Here is a 27,782-nt window from a genome sequence, read left to right as displayed (position 1 = left end):
ATTATTCTATCTATTTATTTTAAAACATTTTATTGATTCATTCAACAGAGAGAAAGCATAAGCAGGGGGACAGGGAGAAGCAGACTCCCCACTGAGCAGGGAGCCCGATGTACGGCTTGATCCCAGGACCCTGAGATTGTGACCCAAGCAGAAAGCAGATGTTTAACTGACTGAGCCCCTGAGCCCCCCAGGCATCCCTGAATCAAGTATTTTAAGTGATTTTTTTTTTTTAAGATTTTATTTATTTATTTGACAGACAGAGATCACAAGTAGGCAAAGAGGCAGGCAGAGAGAAAGAGGAGGAAGCAGGCTGTCCGCAGAGCAGAGAGCCCGATGCGGGGCTCGATCCCAGAACCCTGGGATCATGACCTGAGCCGAAGGCAGAGGCTTTAACCCACTGAGCCACCCAGGCGCCCCTGAATCAATTATTTTATAGAGGTTTCAGTAGTTCCTTTTTTTTTTCTTTTTAAGATTCACAAGATGGCCCACAGGATACTCAGCTCACATAAAAAAGAATGAGGTGAATCTAGAGATATTGAAATGGAAAGACATCCAAGCTAGGAAGTTAAATGAGAGAGGAGCAAATTACAGAGCAGGATGTAAAGTGTGACTTGCATAAAAACAAACAACCCTACACACACACACACACACACACACACACACACAGAGGTGCAATCATGGAGAACTTCGGCTTTTTGTTCTACACACTTCAGTATAAAAAAGAAAAAATAGGCTCACCAGGGCAGAATTTGATGCTTCATCCCCAGTAGACACCAGGATGCTGCCATCATTCCCTGGGTTTTGGAAAATGGCACTTTTGGTCAGTAGTTTGCAAGTGGGTCCCCCGAGGAATGTTTGTACAGGATGGCAGGAACAGACTGGCTCTCCAGCATCATCCAGCTTGTAGGACATCTCCATCAACACACTTCGTAAAGTGTTGTGATTTTTATCTACAGCACAGAGAACCAATGTGGCTCCATGAGGATGACCCAAAGAAATGAAGGAAGTACCTCAGCTGCTTACAGACCCCCCCAAGTGGGAGAGCCACAATTCATCAAGCTGTTAAGAACAGCAACAAAGCAACCATAATAACAAGAACAAAATGCTACAGCACAAGTGAAATTCAGAACCCCAGGCTAAGATAAAGCAAGTTATATACAACAGATTTTTGCCTATAAGGGCAACAATTTTGAGCATAAGCTATCCTTTTTAGTGAAATCACTGTATTCTGCCAGACCCAGGCTCAGGTTTTTATCTTCCTTAAGGGCAAGCAGAACACATGGAACTGCACTGAGGGTGGCTCACCGGCCTCAATTCCAGGCCTCCTCGTTCCAGTACTGCCTAAATCACAGGGGCCCCTCAAGTGGCTGACTCACACCAAGGAGTACCTGGGAGAATCCGCAGACAAGTGAGAAGCAGAGGCAGGCTCCAAAGAGGAATGTGGGACCACCAGCCCCCATGTAGTAGCACGAGCCGTTAGTCTGTGAGGGGCTTCCCAGTGCCACCTGAAGGGTAGGGCAGGCCGTCCTGTCCTCCCCTGAACCGATCAGCTCCCAGACAAACCACAGGAGGTCCCACAAGGACATCTCAACACTCACCAGGCCTGTAGGTCACAAGACAATGTCGGGTGCTGCTCTCCGTCTGAAAGTCTACACAGCCCCCTGGCTCCATGGGCAGCACATGAGGCCAATGAGAAAAGCCCATTCTGAGCTCCCAGAAGGAAGCATTCTCCAAGGTTCCAGCCAACACCCCACCATATGGAAATGCAGCTGAGGCAGCTCTGGGTATGTATGACAGGGATACCAGTGGGCATCTGAAGGTGAAGAAATGAAACCATGTTTCACATTCCAGTACCTGTACTGCTCCAGACCCCGCTGCCAGGAGCCCAAGCACAGTCCTACCTCTATAGAAGAGGTTAAAGACCTTCCGTGGGTCACTGTCCTTTGACATTTGATAAAAACTACCAACCCCCTCTGTAGAAACAAAAGAGTATACCTATAATCTCTGCATCCAATTTCAGAGGAGATATCGCACGTTTGAAAAACAGTGTAACAAAAAAAAAGACTAGGAAATTTAATAGTACAAGATCACAAATACAAGGAAGAAAGATTGACTGGTGTTGAAGTTTCTAGTAATGGGGTTGAACACAAACACAAGTAAAATCCGAAAGGAAATCCAGCTTACACATCAGATAAAGCTTCCAAGCTGGATTGGACAGACACTTCAATTCAAATACTGCCTGAAGCAACTGCCTTTTTTTTTTTTTTTTTAATATGTAAGTCGTCTCTCCACCCAACGTGGAGTTCTAATTTGTGACCCTGAGATCAAGCGTCACACGTTCTTCCAAACAAGCCAGCCAGGGGCCCCTAAAGCAACTACATTTTAATTCAAAAACAAAACTGTTTCTTTAGAAATTTTCTAAATCTCTTTCTGCAAGCCCATGACCAGAACTGTGTGCCAAGAATTCTCTCAGAAGTATCAGCGGCTGACTCTGCTCCGATGAACTTTGTTTCTGCTGCACTTGCCGAAGCGGTCGCTTTGCCTGCTTTGTTTCACTGCCCTGTCACAGTGAAGCAAACGGAGGCAGCAGTGAGCACTCCACAAAATACTTTCCTGGCTGTTTGCTCTACTTTATTGCCTGCTCTGCCTGCATCTGTTGACATCGAGGGCAGGCCCCATGTCGGCTGGGAGTTCACATCTGTCACCGTCAGGCCCACAGACCACATACCCGAAGCATGAGTCTGCCCCACCCCAATGAGAGGACACCAGAGTGGCTGACCTAGGTTTAGTAACCATTACTCTATCACTGCTATGGTGGTATCTTTTTTTTTTTTTAAAGATTTTATTTATTTATTTGACAGAGAGAGATCACAAGTAGGCAGAGAGGCAGGCAGAGAGAGAGGAGGAAGCAGGCTCCCTGCGGAGCAGAGAGCCCGATGCGGGGCTCGATCCCAGGACCCTGAGATCATGACCCGAGCCGAAGGCAGCGGCTTAATCCACTGAGCCACCCAGGCGCCCCGCTATGGTGGTATCTTTCTATTTAGATCCCTATGCCTCCTTTCTAATATATGTTCACATTGGAAATGGAAATTCTCTTTTAAGATACTTCTCATTTTGGTCTAGGTCTGATTCCACTTCTCGTTTAGAGAATTTTATGCCTTCAGGAGCGTATTACGCCCAAATGGGACCCAACACATTCTGCAGAGTCACAGTGGTGCTGCCGCCACTCACCGTCAGAACCCCGGCTGACTCTGAAAACCAGCCAACTCTAGTAGGACTATAAAGGATTCGTTGTCGTAACATGGCATCTTCAGATCAACTCGGTCTAGCTGGAGGTTAGGGAAATTTTCAATCCTTTTTTTCAGGCCCACCCTTGACTGATGTCTTCCTGTGCATCTGACATGTGGCTATTAAAGAAAGTCTCTGTAAGGGGCCAAGAACTATGACCAAGGTCACACAGTTCCTATGCAGCGGAGCCGGGTCTGGATCACAGATCTGACTTCATTTTGCCACGCTGGGTGATGAGTGACTATATAAGCCTGGCTATACTTGGCGTCAGGGCTTTCTACCATGCAGAAATAGCATGAACACACAGAAAGGATCTTACTGAGTCCTAAGCGAGAACGCATCACCGCACACAGAGAATTGTCCTCTGTGAGGAATTCTGACCAAACATGAAACACTGTCAAAGAGAGGACTCATATGACGGTCCAAGAGAAAACTGCTACCTACAGGGAAAACCTACGTGGTCCCCTACCTGGCTTTCTGAGGTACTAATTCCTGGATATGACAGCTCGTGTTTCGAAGGTCATACACCAGGATAGAACCATTGACCAGTCCAGCATAGATGTGGTTGCTTTCATCAAGACACCAGCAGCAGCTCCAGACAGGGCGTCCAGCATTGTAAGTCTGGACTACTGTGTTTGTCTCCAGGCTGTGGAGATACAAGACTTTTACAACAATGTATTAAGAAAATCAAATATATAACAAACATGTAAAGATTATCATTTCAGTGAATCTTTTAAGAACACACCCACACACCCAAACTATTTGGGATTCCCAATTTCCTGCAGGGGCTGCCCACGTAACCCCTTTTAATTCCAAAATATTTGTTTTGAGGGACACAAGCTTTCCTCTTGAAATGCAAGGAAAATAAAAGAGTAAGTTAAAGAGGTCTTTAAACAGTACATTCCCCGTTCTACCCCAATTCTCCATAATTATCTATTACATAGGTAATTAATATTCAATGCTGAAAAATTAGAATATACCTATGAGAAAAACAAAAACTAACACTCCAACCACCCAGAGGGAATAATTAATAACTCTGGTCTTTAACTGGCTCTTCTTTCATCTATTTTTTTTTTAACACAACTACAAAAAAATATCATTTTATACATACGTATAAAACATAATGCTACGCTGAGGTTCAGGGCTAATCAAGTCAAAGCATTCTTGAAAAATCAAAGGCTTATCAGGCCTGATAGTGTTACCATGATGTCCCTCGGATTTAACCTTGGAACAGGAAGCCAACTATCAGACATTTGATCAGAACTACTTTCTAAAGATGAAGGCCCTGAGACCCTTTCAGATCCGGGTTCACAGCAATCGCAGGGCATGTGAAAGATAAAATGCAGTTAACTGAGGGTTACTGATAAGAGAAGTCAGGTCACCCGTGGAGAATGAGCTCCTGGAGAGCATTTTTGTTCGATAGGATGATCCCGGAAATAGACCAGCAATAAGCAGGTCCAAGATGGTACGGTAATTCCACGGTGCCCAGTACGACAGCTTCCTCCATACTGTCATCCAACCATCTCGAGGGTGATCCTCTCATCTGCCTGGCTTAAGATTATTTTGTAACACAGATAATTACAAAAAAAAAAAGCGAAAAACAGGGTATTGCACATACTGTTGTGGAGCCTGTCTTATCTACTCTGAAAAGCAATACGTTTTAAATTCAATGAAGTGGATCTCAGAAGACAGTGCCACACACACACACACAAACACACGCAGCTTAGGCCAGCCTAACATGGATATTAATTTCCACACTGTTCAACACTAACCAGCCCAGGCCCAACCTCCTCCCTGAAGCACCCACCTGGTCAGTTTAACGGTGCTGTCTAGGGATGCTGAGAGCAGTAAGCCTTTGGACCGACTGCTGAAAGCCAGGCCGCGGATCTGTTTGCCATGCATGGCAATGTACTGACTGCTTTTCATGTTGGCAGTACTCAACATCTTAACACCAAAGCCTGCCAAAGACAAGAGAGCGTGAAATCACTAGAAGTCAATTTAAGGTAAAGCAAACCACCTTTTCAAGTAGCTCTTTTGTTCAGCTTTCCTGGCATATAAGTCCCTGGAAAACAGCCAGTCAGACAAAGAAAATAAAAATTCCCCAGGATTATGATTATTTTAAAAAGTATATTCCACTCCAAATGTCCAACCACAGGTGAACAGATAAACCACTATATACACATACACACAGAATACTAGCCAGCAATACAAGGACATAAACTACTGATATATACAATAATATGGACAAATCTTTGTAACTTGATGCTGAAAGAAGCCAGACAAAAAAGCTAATACTGTATGAGTACAATTATGTAAAATTCTAGAAAATGCAAACTGATGTATATTGACAGAAAGTAGATGAGTGGCTGCCTGGGGATGAGGAGAGGAGGGAGGGGCAGATAGGAGATGGATTATAAAGGGCATGAGAAAACTCTGGGGGAAAAGATGGGTTCATTATCTCGATTGTGGGGATGGTTTCAGGGCTGTGCACATATATCAAGATTCATCCAGCTATACTTTCAATATGTGCAATTTAGTGTATGTCAGTCAAATTTCAATAAAGCTATTAATATAGAGATCCACAGACAGTGAAGATGAAGAAAAAGTGAACAATAAAAAATGGAGATGGGTGATTTCTGTGTCAGGTCGTCAAGATATACTGTATTTGTCTGAATGGAATAAAAACAGATGACACTTCAAGTATTCTCATCAATTTGCATCATTCCAGAAGAGGAAAAAAAATCCCCCACCAAAATTTGTCCTTTTTTAATTTATTGGTACTCTGTTCTATTCCTAGACTCTTGACAATGTATAATTATCTATTATTATCCAAGTTATCCACAAACAGAAATTTCTCAAATCCTAGAATCAGGACACCCTTGAGTCACACATCAGCTTTTCTGGGGAAACAAGTGGGAAGAGTTCACTGTGTTTTCTCCTGAAACAGAATTAGGAGAGCCAGAAGACAAAGAGGGAAACTACAGGCTTTAAACCAACAGGGAACACGAATACTGGCCTAATTCATGATCAAGGGAAACAAAGAGAAATTAGCACCAACAGGCTATCAAGAGCTGGCTGTGCTGTGTGGGATAGATGCATTAAGGAAAAAGGAACAGATCACCCCCATTGCATTGCTGGGGGAACAAGTCAAATAAATAAATATTTTCCCAGTTGTAGGGAAGGCTTTTATGATAAATACTTTATTAAAGATGTGGATGGGCTATAAACATTATAAATAATCCTTTTATGTTCCCCTTAACTGGAGCTACTCTCAACTCCCAGCTATCAGTGAACTGAAAAATATGCAATAATGGAGGAATGCTACTTCTAATCCTATATATACCTAAGTTTAGGGGGACACAGTTGTGAAGCGTTTGAATGAAACTTGTAAGTGGGTAAACAGGAAATCAGGCTGAAGCAAAAGGACCTGACAGCTGGGAGAAATCACATGCTAACAATTGTGGAAAGAAACATCTACTACAATTAGGAATGATTTAACTGGGCATGTGAGGGGATTTGGTTTTCAACATTAAGACAACCTGAAATTAAGCTTTTAAAAAAAGCACAAAATATGAGACTATATAATATTTATTATATTATTATCAATATCAATCAATGTATTTCCAAATTCTTTTATTCAAAATTTATCTATTTGAATACTACTAAAAATAAGTATTAAATCTTGTTTCAACTTGAATTAGCCCTTGGGATAGTTTGCCTTTTTTTTTTTTTTAAAGATTTATTTATTTATTTTAGAGAGACAGCAAGAACAAGCAAGGGATAGAGCAGAGGGATAGGGAGAGAAACTCAAGGAGATTCCCTGCTGAGCACAGAGCCCAACTGGGGCTAGATCCCAGGGCCCTGAGATCGCAACCTGAGCCAAAATCAAGAGTGGGATGCTATACTGACTGAGCCACCCAGGCGCCCCTGCGATAGTGTTTTAAAAAATATTTCCAGGGATGCCTGGGTGGCTGAGTGGGTTAAGCCTCTGCCTTCAGCTGGGGTCATGATCTCAGGGTCCTGGGATTGAACCCCACATTGGCTCTCTGGTCAGCAAGGAGCCTGCTTCCCTCCCCTGCTGCCCCGCCTGCCTTTCTGGCTGCTTGTGATCTCTCTCTCTGTCAAATAAATAAATAAAATCTTAAAAAAAAATTTCCAGTCTCAGGGCACCCGTCTGGCTCAGTCGGTAGAGCATGTGACTCTTGATGTCAGGGTCCTAAGTCTGAGCCCCACGATGGGTGGAGAAATTACTTTAAAAATAAATAAATAAATAAAACCTTAAATTCAAGTCTCATACTCTCCCGACTGAGCCTGTCAGGTGCCCCCATGAATCTGTACCTTTAACGGAGCAGACAGGGGTGCTGTCCTTCTCCTTAGACTACACCAGTAACCCATGCTTCCAAGTACCCTCCCTGCTCTTACTTTATCACAGGTATTAATTCGCATTTCTGAGCTCTGGGTGAACACATATAAAGAATGAAGCCAATGGACAGGTATCTCTGCAGCTCTTGCAGAGAATCGGCATTAACGGACTAGGGAAGGTGATCTGGAGGGCTTTGGTCAGTGTTCACCTGCCAGCAAGTCCTGGATTCTGCAAACAGAGAGCAGAGAAGCAAATGAAGCCCAATAATGAATACGAAGGCCGAGGTGCTTGACCACTCACCTGGCAGGAAGGAGGCCTGAGGAGAAGGCTGTGACACCACCAGGCAGCTCAGAGCATCACAGTATGCCATGATGCGGCAGTTTCCTGTCTGAGACACCGTGAAGGTCTTCTGGAAATGGTACTTGTGCTGGTTCTGGCTGGAGGGCAGGCAGTTCAGGGAACGCGCTTGGGAGCCCCTGGGGGGCTGTGAAACCTGGTCCCGATGCTGCACAATAAGTTTCTGCAAGTCCTAAAATGAAAACCACGTTGCAAGTGTGAAGCCTTTTTGTCTGATGCTCCCCTCCTGCACAATCCCTTCATTTGACATGGGGACGTTTCTTATCTGTTACATGGAAATGCTGACATGAGTCCCAGAGCCCCACTGCCGTTCTCCCCTATTTCAAAAAGCAACTGAGCCAGCAAGAGCCCAGATCAGAAAATATGAGGTCTGGAAGTCTTCAGTGGTCATCTTGGCTACACCCCTCATTTTCTTGGTAGGTTCAGGGAGGTAAAATGACTGAGAATTTGAATTATCAGCCTGCTGTTTAATTTGTTCGAAGTTCAAACTGCAGAATTCATCCCAAAGTGTGTATACTTCCAATAAACGCCCTGATCAAAAATAGAATAAATGGGTGGTCTTGTTTACTCCTTGAAAAGCTTGGTAAATCCTTCTTTGTATCTGAGATGAACCAAAGTTCTATTTAGATCCCTTCTCCACTCCTATCCCCGAAGTTCTCCGGATGAGGACGGGCGGACCTACCTGGACACGACTATGAAGCTTACTGCACTCATCAGTGAGGACTTGAAGCTGGAGCCGGCACTGCGCCGATTCTAACTCCGCCTGCTTCCTCAGCATCTGCTCCTTCAGTAAGGAACTAGAAGGGGAAGCCAGCAACAGGGGAAGATGAGAAGGCCACAGAAGACTTGCCAACAAGATATCAGATTAAGTTTATGCTGTGATACACACACTTTGCTGTAAATACGTCATGATGGTGAATAAAACACAACAAAAGAAAAAGTCTCACAAACAGACACTACAGAAAGTAGCATGCAGGGCTGAACTCACGAGTCACTGGGATTCAGCGTTAACGCTGGCAGTGATGAGCAGGAATTTGGCTCTTATTAGGGAATGAGACTAAAAATGCAAAAATGCCAGATGACAGAACAGAGCCAAGCTCACTGCTCGCCAAATTATAAGAGTAAAATGACAATTTTTTTTTTTAAAGAGTTTATTATTTATTTGACAGAGACCACAGGTAGGCAGAGAGGCAGGCAGAGAGAGAGAGGAAGGGAAGCAGGCTCCCCACTGAGCAGAGAGCCCAATGTGGGACTTGATCCCAGGACCCTGGGATCATGACCTGAGCCGAAGGCAGAGGCTTTACCCCACTGAGCCACCCAAGCGCCCCTATAAGAGTAAAATGACAATGTTAAAAGACCAAGGTTTCCTGGCGGATTAAAAGAAAATAGTAAGTTACCAGTTCATCAGATACTGAAATTAATACCACAAAAATGAGGCTGAAATTAAAAAGATAGAAGGTATATACTGGGAAAATGCTAAGACCAGTTAGAATCAGAAAGCATGAACAGGCATAAAGAGGAACAATACATAATGAAAAAAATAAATTCACCAAGAATAAAAATTATAGATCTGCATGTACCTAAAGACACTTTCAAAATATGCAAAAAATTAAAAAAAGATTTCCACTCAGTAAAACAGGATAGAAAAGAGATGAACACTTGAAACGAAGGGATAAAGCCGCCCTATTTATCTTGATGGAAAGTTCAAGAGAACCCACAAACCATTCAGCAAGGTACTGGAATTAAGATCAAGAAAATTAGGTTGGCTCAGTCAGAGAACACATGACTCTTGATCTCAGGGTCACTGAGTTCAAACCCCATGGTAGGTATACAGAATAATGAAAAAAATCAATGAACTTTAAAAAAAGTAGATCAACATCATTTCCCATATGCCAGATAACTGATTAGTAAATGTAATAGGAAAAAAAAATCACTCACGAGAGCACTTCTAACAAGAGCAACCTAGGAATAAAGTTAAAGGGTATCAAAGACCTTTATGAAGAAAAATACACTTGTAAAAGGCATAAGAAGACAGTGAATAGTGGAAGGATATTATATAATGTTCACAGCTGGAATGACTCAAAATCAAGAAGATAGAACTTCTCAAGTTACTCTAAAAATTTAACGCAATTTCAATCAAGATTTCAAAGGGAACTTTTCCTTTTGAATCTTGATTGAAATTGCATTCAACGGAACTTAGGAAACTAATTTTAAAATTAAGAGAAAAATGCCAAGAATATCAAAGTCAATTTGAAGAACAAGGTGGGAGGAAGTATTTTAAAGTTACAATAAATTATAACTTCAGAATACTGGGGCAAGAATTAACAAAGAGACCATGGAACCGAAAACTCAAAAACTTAATCTAGGAAACAGGCAGCAATCAAGACTTATACAGGAAGAACATATTACTTAATAATTACACTGCAACACCTGGTTATCCATAAAACTAGGTTTAAAAAATATTTAAAACCTACATAAAAAGCAATTTTAAAAAAAAATATTTATTTGACAGAGAGAAATCACAACTAGGCAGAGAGGCAGGCAGAGAGAGAGGAGGAAGCAGGCTCCCTGCTAAGCAGAGAACCTGATGTGGGGCTCGATCCCAGAACCCTGGGATCATGACCTGAGCTGAAGGCAGAGGCTTTAACCCACTGAGCCACCCAGGCGCCCCAAAAAGGAATTTTTTAAAAAGATTTTATTTATTTGACACAGAGAATAAGAGAGATCACAAGTAGGAAGAGCAACAAGCAGAGAAGGAGGGGGAAGCAGGCTCCCTGCTGAGGAGAAAGCCTGCTGCGGGGTTCGATCCCAGGACCCTGAGATCATGACCTGAGCCCAAGGCAGAAGCTTAACCCACTGAGCTACCCTGGCGCCCCAAAAAGACAAAAATTTTGAAAAACCTTTAAGAAGTTGTCTTTAAGACCTTGCGCAGTGCACAAACCCCACCCGCCACAAAACAAGAGATACGTAACTGTATTAAAATTAAAAACTCATGTTCAACAAAAGATAACAAACAGGTTAAAGACACAAGCCACAGACTGGGAGATGCTATTTGCAACCTGCAAAGAATCAGTACATGTAACCCCTGAACAACATGGGTTTGAGCTGCGCTGGTCCACTTACTGTGGATTTTTTTTTTTCAATAAATACACTGGAAAATTTTTTGGAGATTTGCAACAATTAAAAAAAAAACTCATAGATAAACTTAGAAAGGTGGAGTCACATATCCTAGAAACGTGGAAGAAATTAAGAAACAGGTATTATTGTAAGGATCCAATACATAATATATATAACATATAAATTATATGTTAATCAACTGTTTATGTTACCAGTAAGGTTTCTAGTCAACAGCAGGCTCTTAATGTTAAAGTTTTGGGGAGTTAAAAGTTATATGTGGATTTCTAACTGTGTGAGACTTTGGTGCCTCTAACCTGGGTCAACGGTATAAGGAAAACACAATGAACTATAAATCAGTAAGAAATAAACAATATATTTTGCTCAATATAGATGAACAAAAGATATAAACAAAACTGAGAGAAGAGTATGTCCAACGTCATTAATAATTGAGGATATACAAATTAAGTAACTACTACTGACTCCATGAGACTGTCAAAATTAAGTCTGATAATATAAAGTGGACAAGAGTATGAAAAAAAAGAGAAATCTTACTTTTGCTGGTGGGAGTATAAATTGGAAACAGCTTCTTGCAAGAGCAATTTGACAGTAGCTAGTAAAGCTGAAATTCCATGTAACCTAGGATAAAGTATTTCCACTTCTAGGCCTAAAGACACTCTTGCCCATCTCTCTGCACCATGGCTTATATTAACAAAAACTGAAAACCACCTTAAGTGTCCACCAATACAAAACACGTATAGGGAAATTTTATTATTTTTTATTTATTTATTTATTTGACAGACAGAGATCACAAGGAGGCAGAGAGGCAGAGAGGAAGGGAAGTAGGCTCCCTGCTGAGCAGAGAGCCCGATGCAGGGCTCAATCCCAGGTCCCTGGGATCATGACCCGAGCTGAAGGCAGAGGCTTTAACCCACTGAGCCACCCAGGCACCCCCGTATAGGGAAATTTTAAATTAGCGAACTAGAACACTCCATAGAAGTAAGAATCAATAAGCCAGATGTATCCCAATCGGGGTAAGTTCCCCAAACGTAATTCTAAACAAACAAACAAAAAACAAGTTACAGAGGAAAACTATAATCTAATAACATTTGCATAAAGTGTAAAAACTCTGTAAATCATACTATACATGATTTACGATTATAGGTCCTCTGAGGAAAGGGATGAAATTAAGGAGAATGTAGTTCTCAAGGAAGCTTCTGGTTTACCTATAATGATTTATTTTTTTAAGGCCCAGAGCAAATACGGCAATTTGTTAAGATCTGGTAAAGTCAAGCACAAGGGTGTTCATTTTATTAAATCTCTGTATTTATTGGCATTTTCAAAAGCTTCACATTTTCTAAAGAGGATAGGGAGCATTACTGATTGATTATAGTAATCAGCAGTTTATTTTTAACTTTAATTTCCATGTACTTAACACAGTGTTTTATTAGTTCCGGGTGTACAACACAGTGATTCAACACTTCCACGTGTTACAGAGCTCATCAAGGTAGGGCACCCCTAATCCCCTTCACCTATTTCACCCATTCCTACACCCACCTCTGGTAACCATTTGCTTGCTCCCTATCCTTAAGAGTCTACTTTTTGAGTGGTTTCTCTTTTACCCCCTTTGCTCATGTTTTTTTCAAAATTCCACATAGGCATGAAATCATTTGGCATATGTCTTTCTCTGACTGGTTTATTTCACGGAGTATTACACACTCTAGCTCCATCCATGTTGTCATAAAAGGTAAGATTTCACTCTTTTCCGTGGCCGAATAAGATTCTGTATCACATATGCATGTATGTATGTGTGTATACCACCTCTTCTTTACCCATCTATCTACACCTAGGGTGCTTCCATCGTCTGGCTATGGTAAAATGCTATTTATAACATAGGGGTGCATACATCCCTTTGAATTAGTGTTTCTGTACTCTATCGGTTAACAGTAGTGTGACTACTGTATCATTGGGTAATTCCATTTTTAATTTTTTTGAGGAACCTCCACACTGTCTTCCACAGTGGCTGTTCTGGTGTGCATTCCTATGAATAGTGCCTGAGGGTTCCCTTTTCCCCACATCCTCGCCAACACCTGTTGTTTCTTGTGTTTTTGATTTTTAGCCATTCTGACAGCTGTGGGGGTATAGCTTGGATTTGCATTTCTCCAATGATGAGTGATAATGAACATCTTGTCATTTATTTCTTGGCCATCTGGACGTCTTCTCTGGAGAAATTTGTTCACGTCGTCTGCCCATGTTTTTTTTTTTTAAGATGTTATTTATTTATTTGACAGACAGAGATCACAAGTAGGCAGGCAGGCAGAGAGAGGAAGGGGAGCAGGCTCCCTGCTAAGCAGAGCATGATGCGGGGCTTGATCCCAGGACCCTGGGATCATGACCCAAGCTGAAGGCAGAGGCTTTAACCCACTGAGCCACCCAGGCACCCCTGCCCATTTTTAAAAAATGGATTATTTGCTTTTAGGGTGTTGAGTTGTATAAGTTCTTTATATATTTTGGATACTGATCCTTTATTGCATATGTCATTTGCAAATTATTTTCTCCCATTCAATAGGCTGATTTTTAGTTTTGTTGCTGTTCCCTTTGCTGTCCAGAAGCTTTTTATTTTGATGTAGTTCCAATAGTTTATTTTTGCTTTTGTTTCCCTTGCCTCAGGAGACATATCTAGAGAGATGTTGCTACTGCTGATAGCAGAATAATTACTGCCTGTGCTCTTCTAGGCTTTCTACGGTTTCAGGTCTCACATTTAGGTCCTCAATCCATTTTGGGTTTTTTTTTTTTTTAAAGGTTTTATTTATTTGACAGAGAGAGAGAGAGAGAGAGAGAGAGAGATCACAAGTAGGCAGAAAGAGAGGAGGAAGCAGACTCCCCGCTGGGCAGAGAGCCCAATGCGGGGCTCAATTCCAGAACCCGGAGATCATAACCGGAGCCGAAGGCAGAGGCTTTAACCCACTGAGCCACCCAGATGACCCCATTTTGAGTTTATTATTGTGTCTGGTGTAAGAAAGTGATCCAGTTTCATTTTTTTGTATGTTACTGTCCGGTTTTGTTGTTGGAAGAGACTGTCTCTTTCCCCACTGCATATTCTTTACTGCTACATCAAAGATTCATTGATCATGTAACTGGATTCATTTCTGGGTTTTCTGTTCTGTTCCACTGAACTATGTGTCTATTTTTATTGCAGGACCATACTGTTTTGGACCATAAAGCTTTGTAGTATCACTTGAAGTCTGGAATCGTGATACCTCCAATTTTTTTTTTTTTCTTTTACGATTCCATACAAATTTTAGGATTGTTTGTTCTAGTTCTGTGAAAAATGCTGTGGTACTTTAATAGAGATTGCATTAACTGTGTAGATTACTCTGGGTAGCACAGACATTTTAACAGTATTTGTTGTTCTAATTCATGAGCATGGAATGTCTTCATTTGTGTCATCCTCAATTTCTTTCATCAATATTTTAGTTTTCCACGTACAGGTCTTTCTCGTAAGTTTATTCCTAGGTATTTTATTTTTGGTACAAATGTAAATGGGTTTTCTTAATTTCCCTTTCCGCTGCTTCACTGTTAGTGTATAGAAATGGAATGGATTTCTGTACATTAACTTTTCATTCTGCAAATTTACTACATTCATTTATCAGTTCTAGCAGTTTTTTGATGGAGTCTTTGGGTTCTCTGCATACAGTATCATACCATCAGCAAATAGTGAAAGTTTTACTTCTTCCTTACCAATCTGGATGCCTTTCATTTTATTTATTTGTCTCATCTAATCGCTGTAGTGAGAGTGGACATCCTTGTCTTGTTCCTGACTTTAGGTGAAAAGCTCCCACTTTTCCCCCACTAAGGATGTTTTTAGCTGTGGGGTTTTTCATATAAGGGCTTTATTATATTGAGTATATTCCCTCTAAACATAATTTGTTGAGATCTTATCATGAATGGATGTTGTACTTTGTCAAATGCTTTTTCTCATCTATTGAAATGATTATATGGTTTTTATCCTTTCTCTTATTAAGATGATATATCACATTAATTTACTAATAATGAACCACCTTTATATTCTGGGAATAAATCCCACTTGATCACGGTGAATGATTTTTTTTTTAATCTTTTCTAAAGATTTTTTATTTATTTATTTATTTGACAGAGAGAGATCACAAGTAGGCAGAGAGAGTGAGAGGGAAGCAGGCTCCCTGCTGAGCAGAGAGCCCGATGTGGGACTCGATCCCAGGACCCTGAGATCATGACCTGAGCTGAAGGCAGCGGCTTAAACCACTGAGCCACCCAGGCGCCCCTGAATGATTTTTTTTAACGTATTTTTGGATTTGGTTTGCTAACACATTGGTGAGGATTTCTGAACCTATATTCATCAGCGATATCGGCCTGTAGTTCTCTTTTTCTGTGGTGTCTTTATCTGGTATTGGTATTAGGGTGACACGTGACTCATGGAATTAATTTCTAAGTTCCCCTTCCTCTTCTATTTTTTGAAAAAGTTTGAGAAAAATTAGGTATTGGGGCACCTGGGTGGCTTAGTTGGTTAAGCAATTGAATCTTGATTTGGGCTCAGGACCTTGGGGTCCTGGGGTCAAGCCTTGTGATGGGCAACACATTCAGCAGGGAGCCTGCTTCAGGATTCTCTCTCCCTCTGCCCGCCTCCCCTAAAATAAATAAATAAAACTTAAAAATAATGGAGGCAGGGGTGCCTGGGTGGCTCAGTGGGTTAAAGCCTCTGCCTTCAGCTCAGGTCATGATCCCCTGGGATCGAGCCCCGCATTGGGCTCTCTGCTCAGCAGGAAGGCTGCTTCTCTTCCTCTCTCTCTGCCTGCCTCTTTGCCTACTTGTGATCTCCATCTATCAAATAAATAAATAAAATCTTTAAAAAAAAAGGTATTAACTCTTCTTTAAATGTTTGATAGAAATCATCTGTAAAGCCAACTGGTCCTGGACTTGTTTGTTGGGAGTTTTTTGAGTAATCAGAAAAGTTTTAAATATAATCATACATTAACAAACATGCCTACAAAGTTAGCTTTTTCTACAAAACTACCCTCTTCACACACCTGCCATGTAAAAACACTAAATATTTACTGGGCCAAGTAAGTTATTTGTTGGACTAAAGAGAAAAAAAAAGAAGGAAATTAAAATCATCTGTAATTCCACTACTCAGTGACTACCTGCAGTATTTTTTACTTCGCAAAAAACATAATCACCATAATGTGCTTTTTCACATGACAAAGTATTACATGCACTTTAAACATTAGTTTAAATAAATGTGTAGTATCCCATCACATGGATATGCCAGAGTTTACTCAACCAATTAATTCTCTCAGTTTGGATTAACAGTGCTTACATGAAAAGTCTCATGAAGTAAATCTTTTTGTTTAGAAAAATGATTCCATTTATTTACTTATTTTTGAAGATTTTATTTTTCTATTTATTAATCTAAGAGTGAGCGAGAAAAGAAAGAACGAGGCAGGGAGGGGCAGAGAGAGAAGCAGACTCCCTGACGAGCAGCAAGCCTGACTCGAGGCTCTATCCCAGGACTCTGGGATCATGACCTAAGCCAAAGGCAGACGCTTAACCAACTGAGCCACCCAGGCGCCCCTATTTATTTTTTAAAAGACTTATTTATTCATTTAAGAGAGAGAGCGCTCACGTGAGTGGGGGATGGGGCAGAGGGAGAGAATCTCAAGCAGACTCCCGCTGAGTGTAGAACCTGACATAGGCCTTGATCTCTCGACCCATGAGATCATGACCTGAGCTAAAGCCAAGAGTCAGACACCTAATCGACTAAGCCACCCATGAGCCCCTAAGGATTTTACTTTTAAGTAATGTCTACACCCAGTGTGGGGCTTAAACTTACAATCCTGAGATCAAGAGTTGCATGTTCCACCAACTGAGCCAGCCAGGCACTCCCCCCCATTAGTAAATATCTGCACACATTTCTTTATTAATCGTTTCTTTAGAATAAATGCCTGAAGTAAAATTACTTTTAAATGCTTCTGAAGCATAAGGCCAAGGGTCTCTCTAAATAAACAGTTGTGTCAGTGTACATTCTTACCAGCACTATTATGAGAAAACCCATAACTCTGCACTCTCTCGGTGGGTATTTTTATTTTTTTTTAATGTTCTTAAAGTTTATTTTAAGCAGTGTTATTAACAATTGTTATTGGGCTTCCAAAATCCTGATAATTTCTTAACATCGCACAACATGTGCAAAGATCCACTTAAGAATTTTCTGTGTAAGACATCCAGATGGCCAACAGACACATGAAAAAGTGCTCCACAATACTTGGCATCAGGGAAATGCAAATCAAAACCACAATGAGATATCACCTCACACCAGTCAGAATGGCTGAAATTAACAAGTCAGGAAATGACAGATGCTGGTGAGGATGCGGAGAAAGGGGAACCCTCCTACACGGTTGGTGGGAACGCAAGATGGTGCAGCCACTCTGGAAAACAGCACGGAGCTTCCTCATAAGTTGAAAATAGGGCTAACCTATGACCCAGCAATTGCACTACTGGGTATTTACTCTAAAGATTCAAATGTAGTGATCCGAAGGAGCACGTGCACCCAAATGTTTATAGCAGCAATGTCCACAATAGCCAAACTATGAAAAAAACCTAGATGTCCATCAACAGATGAATGGATAAAGATATGGTATTATATATACAATGGAATACTATGCAGCCATCAAAAGAAATGAAATCTTGCCATTTGCAATGAAGTGGATGGAACTAGAGGGTATTATGCTGAGTGAAATAAGTCAATCAGAAAAAGATAATTATCATATGATCTCCCTGATATGAGGAATCTGAGAGGCAACATGGGGGGTCTGGGGAGTAGGGAAGGAAAAAATGAAACAAGACGGGATTGGGAGGGAAACAAACCATAAGAGACTCTTAATCTCACAAAACAAACTGAGGGTTGCTGGGGGTAGGGGGGTAGGGAGAAGGTTGTTGGGTTATGGACATTGGGGAGGGTATGTGCTATGGTGAGTGCTGTGAAGTGTGTAAGCCTGAAGATTCACAGACCTATACCCTTGGGGCTAATACTATATTAGATGTTAATAATAATAATAAAAAGAATCTTCTCTGTAGAGTGCTGTTGTGGGAGGGCTTAGGGACATGAGCAGCAAAATATGGCAACACTTGAGTAATGTGTCAGATCTTCTTTTTTTTGTTTTAAGGTTTCATTAAGCCTATTATAGGGAAGAGGAGACTAAGACATGGAAAAATGTTCCAAGTGGTTATAAATTACCTACAAAGAGTAAGACAAGAAATCTCTGATTAAATGTTCATGTTATTTAGAAGCAGAGGCAGGCAGTAAATGTAAACCTTAGAGAAGAATTGGAATAAGCTCCAAAACTTCCAGGGAACCTCTCTGCTTGGGCCTGCTGCCCACACCAGGTGTGAGGTATTACTGGAGGACTGCAGGTTTCTCTATGACTTTGGATTTGGCGGGGGTGGGGGAGGGGGGAAGCTTAAGACACCATGGTCTTGGCTTCCCTGGGTCATGTTACTGCTGGCTTAACTACCAGGGGTGACTGTGAGTTTGTGGGGATAGCTAAGTGCTCCTGCAGAAGGAAGAACTGCTCTACTGCTTCTGAATCTGCCTGCTCCAATCAGCACACAGCACTCAGGCTCAGAAAACAGAGGCTTATACGAGGCACAGAAGACAAAAAGGAGTGATTGGCATGGTTTGGCACCTGTCATCCTTCTTTTATCTTCCCCTTCTTTTAAGGGATGAGTTTTTCATGACCCAGGTGTCAGTCTGCCCAGAATGAAAATGTTCTATGATGAAACATGGGTCAACGCTCCCTAGATTATATGACAGAAACTTTATTTAAGCTGGCAAACTAAAATTGAAAACCAATGTATTGACTTATATAACTGAGAAATCCACTGAAGCCTAACTTCAGGCATGGCAGAATCAAGGGCCAGGAACCACTCTTTCTCTACTTCTCAGCTCTGCTTTCTTGTGCATCCACTTCATTGTCAAGTAGGCTCCCCCACTCTACAGCTGAGAAAGTACACATTCAATAAGCCTGGGGCCCACAATGAGTGAGTTAGCTGAAGTCACAATTACGCGATACTCCAAAACCTCACTTTTAATGCTAAATGGAGAGCAAACCATGTAGACCTCCTTCAGAAGATATCAGACATGTATTATAAATCACGATGTGAGACAGATTGCCAGTGATCCCCCAGACCACCCCTCTCCCCGTCACAGTCCAGGTAAAGCCTTAGAACCATATTAAGAGTAATTCATATCTCCTTTTTCAGATCTGTCAAGTAGGTAGATCCTTGCCACCTACCTTTTCATGCGCTCCTGTTCACTGGTGTCCAGAGCTCTCAGCGTACGGGCATAAAGAACAACGATGTCACTGTGCTTGGCTTTCTTGTTGCACTAAAGAGCCCAACAAGATATAATCAGCATGGTTCTAGGAATCCTCCTGACTTAACACGCTGACTGTGCACACGCTCATTCCTTATCTGTGGTTCTTACCTGGGGACATTTTCGTGCCTGGCCCTTGAGCCACTTAGAAATGCACTTATACCCAAAGAGGTGCCCACAGCGTAATGCTGAGAGTCGATGATCCCCAGCATTGGTCCAATGTTCAAAACATATTGTGCAAGAGTCCCCATCTTCATCATCCATAGAGACAGAAGGTAGAAGAGGGCTGGTCTTCTGGGGAGACTGAATGGAAACCAGAATACAATTAAATTAGAGAAAATACAGAATCAGCCTCAAAAAGGATGTGCAACTCTATCAAAGCAAAACCACACAAAAACAATGTAAACCCAACTGAAAACACTGTGGAAAAACTGCAACTATCTCTGAATCACCTATCATTCTTTGTAAAGTGCAATCTGGCCAAATATTTCCTATAAGCCATGAAATGAAAATATTATTTCTCTTTGATCTTACGAGATTCTTGGGATTTTTTCTTTCCATTCAAATGAAGAAAAGGAGCTATCTTTACAAACACTAAAAAAAAAAACAAAAAAAAAAACAAAAAAAAAACCGAAACAAATCTAGTAGTTACCTGGATAACCAACAAAGGGAAGAGTAAGTTGTTATACATTCAAAGTTAAGTTCATAATCAAGTCAAATAGTTATAAAATACTTGAATAGAAAATACATAAAAGAAACCCAGAAAAACAAAGAAAGGATATAAACAGCTTACAAAAAGAATACAAATGGTTCAGAAGTGTTCATTTATAATTAAAAAATGCAAATTAAGGTAAGAAACCATTTTTTTCATTTATGAGATGGTATAAACTGATGTCTGATGATACCAAGCAATGTTGAGGGTTAAGGAAGAAATAGCTTCCCACTGTTGCTGCAGGTAGAAAGTGACCCAAATTTTCCAGAGGGCAATTTGGTATTATCTATCAAAAGTATCTTTCGTTTCACAGAGCAATGTCTCTGGTAAAAATATATCCATGAATAGTCACAAATACTTCCAAGACATCTATACAAAGATGCTTATGCAGCATCATTTTACCAGTAGGAAGGAGAGAAGAAAGGAAGGGAGGAAGGGAGGTCAGGAACAACTACAGTGTACACAACAAGAGTTAACTAAAAATTTATTTAGGACTGAACACTATGCAGTAATGAGTAAGAATGAAATCCCCTTTTGTGTAAATGTAAAAAACAGAACATTTATGTACATAAATAAATTTACATGGATACAAAATTCTTCTAGAAGAGAAAAATAAAAACATGAGGTCACATAGAAATGTGGAAAAAGGAAGCCAATGATGTTTTGAGATTTGAAGAGTCCACGGTTGATAAAAATTGCTTAACACATAGCAATCATATTCTACCAGATATTTCATAAACTTCATTCATATCCACTATTTTAATAAAAACTTAACTTTGTTACGTAGGCAAGACAAGTTATCCTCACCTCTATCCCTGCTTTTCTAAACCTGTGAGGAAGTAGTCACATAACTGAGTAAGATGGGTTGGACTCACACCCTGATCTCCTGCCTACTACGTCTGCAATCTTTCCACTTTAGTCCACAGCCTCTTCTCTAAAGGCAAATTCAAACATTTCATTTAAAAGGATATTCAAATTACCTGTTTGGGGAGGGTCTTTCCTCCACTGACACATGTAACTTCTTGCTCTGCTGAGGTACCTCCTACTTGCTCTGCACCAAGTCATTTCCAGGAACGGTAAGCGAGGTAATGCACAAAAGACAGAAGTCAGATATGAGAGGCAAGCAGGAGATCCTAACTCACCATAGCTTTCCATTTCTAATTGGTAATAATGCTGTAAATTTCCCCAAGTAGTAACAGTGAATTTATTTTTAAATTATTTTGGATACTTTCAAGTATACATGAAAAGTAGACAGAACATTATAATTAACATGCAAATACTCTCATCCAATTTCAAAACAAATCAGTATTTTGCCCATCTTATTCTAAGCCCCTATCCACATTATTTTCTTTTGTAATGCTTAATAACTCTCTAAAATGTCACTTCACTTGTAAAAATTTTTGTAATACTAGCTGATAAGGATTTTTTTACATAGATACTATCATTATCATATTAACAGAAGTAACAATGATCCCTTCATACTGTCTAATATCCATGCAGTTCATACTCAGCATTTCCCAGTTGATTTCAAGTTGTTCTTTACGGCACATTTAGTGCAACCGGAATCTAAGCAAGACCTCCACAAGCTTTGACTGGTGAACCTGTTAGATTTTTTTTTCACTCTATTCTCCTTCATTCATTTTTTTTCTTAAAGATTATATTTAATTTGTCAGAGAGAGATCACAAACACGGGGAGCAGCAGGCAGAGGGAGAAGCAGGCTCCCCACTGAGCAGGGAGCCCAATGTGGGACTGGATCCCAGGACCCTGGGGTCATGACCTAAGCCAAGGCAGACACTAAACTGACTGAGCCACCCAGGCATCCATTCTTCATTCGTTTTTATCCCGTCCTTGTCACTGATTTGTTCAAGGATATCTGGTCATTTGTCTTACGAAATATCCTGCATCCCACATCTGATGGACTGCCTCCTTAGTAGTTCTATCACCTGTGTTTCCTAAAACTGGAGGTTAAATCTGGACGCTTCAGTAGACTCAATTTTGTCGTTTGGCAAGAAGAGGGGCAGCAAGAATATGTCTTCGGTTGTTTGCTTATGACTGCAGCACACGAGGCTCCTACAGGGTTTGGGTGGGATCAGTCTGATTCCTAGACCGATTATTAGGTTCCTCATCAACCTTTCAAGACCTCCATTTAATCAAGGAGGTGATTTTTAATTTTTAGTCATTTTGCTTTTTGAGGTTCAAATGATCCCATCATAGCTTGTGGGAGCTCCTTTAAACTGATTCTTTAAAAAAACAAAAACAAAAAACCCCACAAACTTTTACTGAAGTGGAATAACCTCAGTATTCCACTCAGTGAATTCTCACAAACTGAACTATACACCAGAACATCACCAAAAATCCCAAGAGTGCCTTTTATACCTTATGTCTTCCTTATTTCTTGGGGGTAGAGGAGAGATGACTTGCCCCCACCAAAGGTAACCACCTTAATAAATTCTAGGACCATCTAATGACTTTTGCCTGTTTCTCTATATAAACAGCACGTCAGAGTTATTCAACTTTTCTGTGTCTACTAATTTTACTCTACATTGTTTGTGACATTCTTCCAGACTAACATGTGCAGCTGTGGTTCATTTATTTTCACCGCTGTATACTATTTCATTGTATAAAAATATCACATTTATCCCTTCTATTGCTGATGGGGATTTGGGTGGTTTCCAGGTTTTTGCCATTATAAACAATGCTGTTACATTCTTGTACATTTCTGCTGAACACGTGTATTCCTTTCTTTGGTTACATACATAGAAGTAGAAATGCTGGACCCTAGGCTCTATACATACAGATGAGTTTGTAAAGTTACCACCTGAAAAACTGTACCAATTTACACTCCCGCCAGCAGTGCATGAGTGGTCTGGCTGCTTTATATTCTCTCCAAAACTCAATATTGTCAGTCTTAAGTTTTAGCTCTAATGGTGGATGCCTACTAGTCACCACACTGTGGTTTTAATTTCTATTTCCCTGATGACTAATGAAGTCTCTTTTATATATTTAGTGGCCATTTGGCTATTCTCCTTTGGCAGTACCTTTCAAAAACTTTTGCCCATTTTTCTGTTTCTATAAACTAGATATAAGCCCATGGGGCGCGTGTGTGGCTCAGTGGGTTAAAGCCTCTGCCTTCAGCTCAGGTCATGATCCCGGGGTCCTGAGATCGAGCCCCATGTCCAGCTCTCTGCCCAGCGGGGAGCCTACTTCCTCCTCTCTCTCTGCCTGCCTCTCCACCTACTTGTGATCTCTCTGTCAAATAAATAAATGAAATCTTAAAAAAAAAAACAAAACTAGATATAAGCCCTATTCCAGATACATGTATCATGAATGTCTTCTCCGATCAATGGGTTCCCATTTCATTCTTCTAATGATGTCTGTTGATGAACACAAGCTCTAAATTAAAATTCACCACCTCTGTCCTTGATCTCTTTGAGAAATCTGGTCATCTGTCCTATAGAATGTCTACCTCCTGGATTTGACGGATTGCCTCTTCATACTAACTTTTATGTACAGTAAATTTACAGAGTTGTACAACTATCATCACAATCCAATTTTAAAACATTTCTATCACGCCCTAAACATTTCTCAAGCCAATTTAGAATCATTTCCCATGTGCACCAACAGCCACAGGCAACCACTAATCTACCTTTTCTCTATAGATTTGCCTTTCCTAGCCATTGTATGTAAGTGATATCATAAAGTAGCTACACTGGCTCACTGTCATAAACTGAAAAAGAATTTTCTAATGCAATTTTCTAGTATTGCCTCTAAATTTCAAAGTACTCCTTATTTCTGGGTTTTATCATATATCTATTCTCCTTATACTAGCATGGTTTCTTTTTTTACATGAGGTCTCTGATCCACTAATATCTTATTTTTTAGTATGAGTCATGAATCTAGTTTTACCATTTTCCAGTTAGCGATCCAGTTTTTACAATAGTACTAATTTAGAAGTCTATCTTTTCCCCCACTGATCTGAGACATTCCCTTTACAATGTACTAAATTTCCTTTTCCAAGATTTTATTTGAGAGAGAGAGAAAGAGGGTGTATGAATGGGATGAGGGGCAGAGGGAGAAGGAGACTCCCCACTGAGCAGGGAGCCAGAGGTGCAACTCGACCCCAGAACCCTAGGATCATGACCTGAGCCGAAGACAGATGCTTAACCGACTGAGCCACCCAGGCATCCCCTATACTAAATTCCCATGTATGTTTAGGTATTTTTCTAGGTGTTCCGTTACAGAATGTCCCACATTTTAGATTTGAATGGCTGCATCTTTCAAATAATTACCTTGTTCCTCTACTTCCTGTACACTGTACAACCTGGTTATTGTATCTAGTCTTAAATAAATTCAGGCTTTTTGGGGGACAGCTATGGTATTAGTGCTACGGTATTTTTCTTTCTTTTTTAAGTTTTATTTTGAAGTAATCTCTACATCCAACATGGGGCTCGAACTTACAACCCCGAGGTCAGGAGCTGCATGCCCCACTGACTGAGCCAGTCAGGTGCCCCTCCGGGTATTTCTGATTGCAACACATCAAAATGCGTATAAGGTCTGGTGCTGCCAGCCTGGTCCCTCTATTAAAAGGAATGTCATTAACTTTTCAACCTAATGGTTTTTGGGATCCCACTCATCTTTGCCTAGTTACATAATTTCATTAGGAGTCAGGAAATCATGACTTTTTCTTATCATTTCTGCTTTAATATTAGCTGGAATTTTTCATTTAAAAAAACTTACCTAGTGATAGGTGGGAGGAATGAGAGCCAGAGCAAAGAGAATTTTTAGGGCAGTGAAAACATGTATAACCCAAAGGTGAACAGTAAGGTGGACTATGGACCTGGAGTGATAATCTGAGTAACAAACCACCATTCTGGTGAGGGGTGCTGACATAAGGAGGCAATGCATGTGTGGAGACATGCCCCTGGGAAACCTCTGAACCTTCTCCATTTTGTTGTGAACCCTAAACTACTCTTAAAAAAAAAAAAAAAAAAAAAAAGTCTTAACAGCAACCAAAAAAACCAACAAACGTCCTTCATCAACTATTGGGTTTTCCTGAATATAGTTCACATAGGAAAATACAGGATAAATGCTTAATCCTTTACTTACCAGTTTTCAGAGTAATGAGTCAGGGCTCTAATAACTTAGGATGCTGATAAATGAGGTTTTAAAAAGTACCTAATTATAAATTATAGGTTTTTTACAAATTTGATGTATTTTTACCTACATATCAATCCATAATCCAAGAATACATATCCATTATTCATTTTGATGTTTATATTATCCCATCTTATGCCACAAGAGGCCCTTTTAAGGCTGCTCCCATGCCTACGGACACGATGACTCCGTGAGAGATGGCTTTCTTACTTTCTGGCACCATCAAATGACCTAAGTTCACCTTGTTCATCTCCTATCCCAGGTTTGGAAAGCCATTTCTCCAGGAAGCCCTGGTTCCTTTAAGTGGGAAAAGACCATGGTCTGGGGTACCAAAGGGTTAAACAGGACATATGCTCTAGTGGTCTCTGCCCACTGCTGCTAAACAAAGTCCTACTTGCACAATATACAACACGATGCTAAGACGTCAAAAGTGGCAGACTAGACAGGGCACCAAATTTACAAAGCTTTTCTTTTAAATAAAGAAGCTACTTCCTTCTCAGATGTCAAACAATGAAAGAGGATATAAAATGCTATTACAAAGTGACCAACTTACTGGGACACAAACCACATTAAATTTCAAGTTCGATCAAATCCTCCATAAAGGCTTGTGGCCCATGAACATTCTATACTAAATAAAGCAGGAATCTCAGGCATCTTGGGCAGGGAAAGGGACAGTAGCAAAACACAAATGGAGAGTTCCTCGCTTTCTGGAGGCTAAGCTTCCTGGGTGTCAGCCTTGTGAATCCAAAACTCACCTCCTAAAACGACAGCTCTAGTTTCCTCCGCCTGGACAACACCATCTTCAGCCTCTGTGGAGCTCTCACTGTCAGAACTGGAACTGCTTGAGACCTGCAAGTCTTCAGAGACAGGATTCCTGGTCTCTGAGTCCTGAGAGGTCCTTGGCAAAGGAGGCTGGGTCCGACTCACTTGAAAGTAAGCATCCAATGGTGCTCTCGACCTACGTACGCAGAAAGACAACAGAAGTACAGTACAAACACAGTCAGATGCCCCACCATCACAAGAAAACTACACAGTAATCTGAAGGTAAATCCTAGTCATTTCAATCCATCTCCAGGCCGTTAAATGCTGCTTTGACCCCTGAAGCAGAAATAGCAGTTTTAGGCAGATGCTGGCTGGCCTGGATATTCTCTGTTCCGCTCAGTTATTAAATCGCCACATTGGAGGCTGACTCTTGCTAAAAGCAAATTCTACTTTACTGGCTTTTGGCCATGTGTCAGTATCTTTTAAAGGACGCAATGCAGCAATTTCTCCACTGGTATTAGGGGGCTGAAAGACAGTGGACAAGAAGAAAAAGGGCTCTGTTGATCAAATACAGCCTCACAGGGTTCTGCGGCCGCAACAAGGCAGACCACCATGTTTCAGGGTAAAAACTGGCTTCAGTCAAGACTGCATTACCTCTTACTTTAAAACATTTTCCTTTTTAAGTTTAAATAATGTTATGTTAAGGTTAAAAACAGCATGATATCCAAAAATAAACTCAGAACGAGAAGACCTGGGAGCAGATTTTAACACTTTAGTCGCGGCCGGCTGGTAGAGTTAACCATACCAACTACCCTTTTGCGGCTACCCTCGCATCCAAGCCAACGGACCACACCCTCCATCCCACACAGAATGACCTTCAATATTAAACCAAAAAGTATGTACTTTAGAATATACCACCTAGCTACTAATTACAAAGTACTACTGAAAGGTGATCGACTTTTAAGTTTGAAAAATTGTCTTTAGAACATTAAGATGTATTATTCCCCCAGAAACATCGCTAGAGACTGCTCATACAGAAAAAATTTGATTTCTCGTAGTTTGGCTTCAATTTATAGCAAACCAGTGCTTTCTATTAAAAAATGATGATAGAACAAAGTAAATGTTATTTGGTATCCAATTCAACAGTTGGAAGATTCACATTTGTTTAAAAAAAAAAAAAGAAAGAAAGAAATGTGAATTGAAATGAAAAGCAGCAATTGTAAATCCTTTTTGATTCACAATTTAAACATACAATTTAGAGGTTTTTAGCACAGCCATAGGTTACGCAACCATCACCACTATATTATTCCAAAGCATTTTTCACCACATATTCACATATGCAGTCTTTCCTCCTTTTCTCCTTTCCCCAGACTCTAGCAACCGCTATTTTACTTTTGGTCTCTATGGACTTGCCTATGACAAGTCCATATGAATTTCATATGAATGCAATCATTTAATATATAGCCTTTTGGGTCTGACTCCTTTTCATAACTTCATGATACATATAAGGACCATGTCCTCTGTGAATAGCTATAGTTTTACTTTATCCTTTCTAATGGGAATGCCTTTCTTACTTTATTTTTACTTTTTTGCCTAATTGCTCTGGCTAGAACTTCAGTACAGT

At 40.6% G+C, this 27,782-nt stretch overlaps 1 protein-coding gene across 1 annotated transcript in view; it reads right to left on the bottom strand.

Moving 5' to 3' along the window:
- The window catches only part of RFWD3 (ring finger and WD repeat domain 3), a 45,637-nt gene that overhangs the window by 3,670 nt on the left and 14,185 nt on the right, over positions 1 to 27,782 (bottom strand). The window contains exons 3-12 of the mRNA XM_045989191.1: positions 26,152 to 26,354; positions 21,222 to 21,292; positions 19,641 to 19,832; positions 19,450 to 19,541; positions 8,691 to 8,805; positions 7,952 to 8,180; positions 5,096 to 5,246; positions 3,758 to 3,934; positions 1,599 to 1,813; positions 739 to 950 (exon numbers count right to left, since the gene is read on the bottom strand). Of these exons, the coding sequence (XP_045845147.1) occupies positions 739 to 950; positions 1,599 to 1,813; positions 3,758 to 3,934; positions 5,096 to 5,246; positions 7,952 to 8,180; positions 8,691 to 8,805; positions 19,450 to 19,541; positions 19,641 to 19,832; positions 21,222 to 21,292; positions 26,152 to 26,354 (1,657 nt within the window). The remainder of the gene's footprint in view (positions 1 to 738; positions 951 to 1,598; positions 1,814 to 3,757; positions 3,935 to 5,095; positions 5,247 to 7,951; positions 8,181 to 8,690; positions 8,806 to 19,449; positions 19,542 to 19,640; positions 19,833 to 21,221; positions 21,293 to 26,151; positions 26,355 to 27,782) is intronic.

The sequence above is a fragment of the Meles meles genome, chromosome 19 (genome assembly GCF_922984935.1).
Source record: "Meles meles chromosome 19, mMelMel3.1 paternal haplotype, whole genome shotgun sequence".
In the NCBI taxonomy this organism is placed as follows: Eukaryota; Metazoa; Chordata; class Mammalia; order Carnivora; family Mustelidae; genus Meles; species Meles meles.
This window is presented reverse-complemented; position numbering and strand designations above follow the sequence as displayed.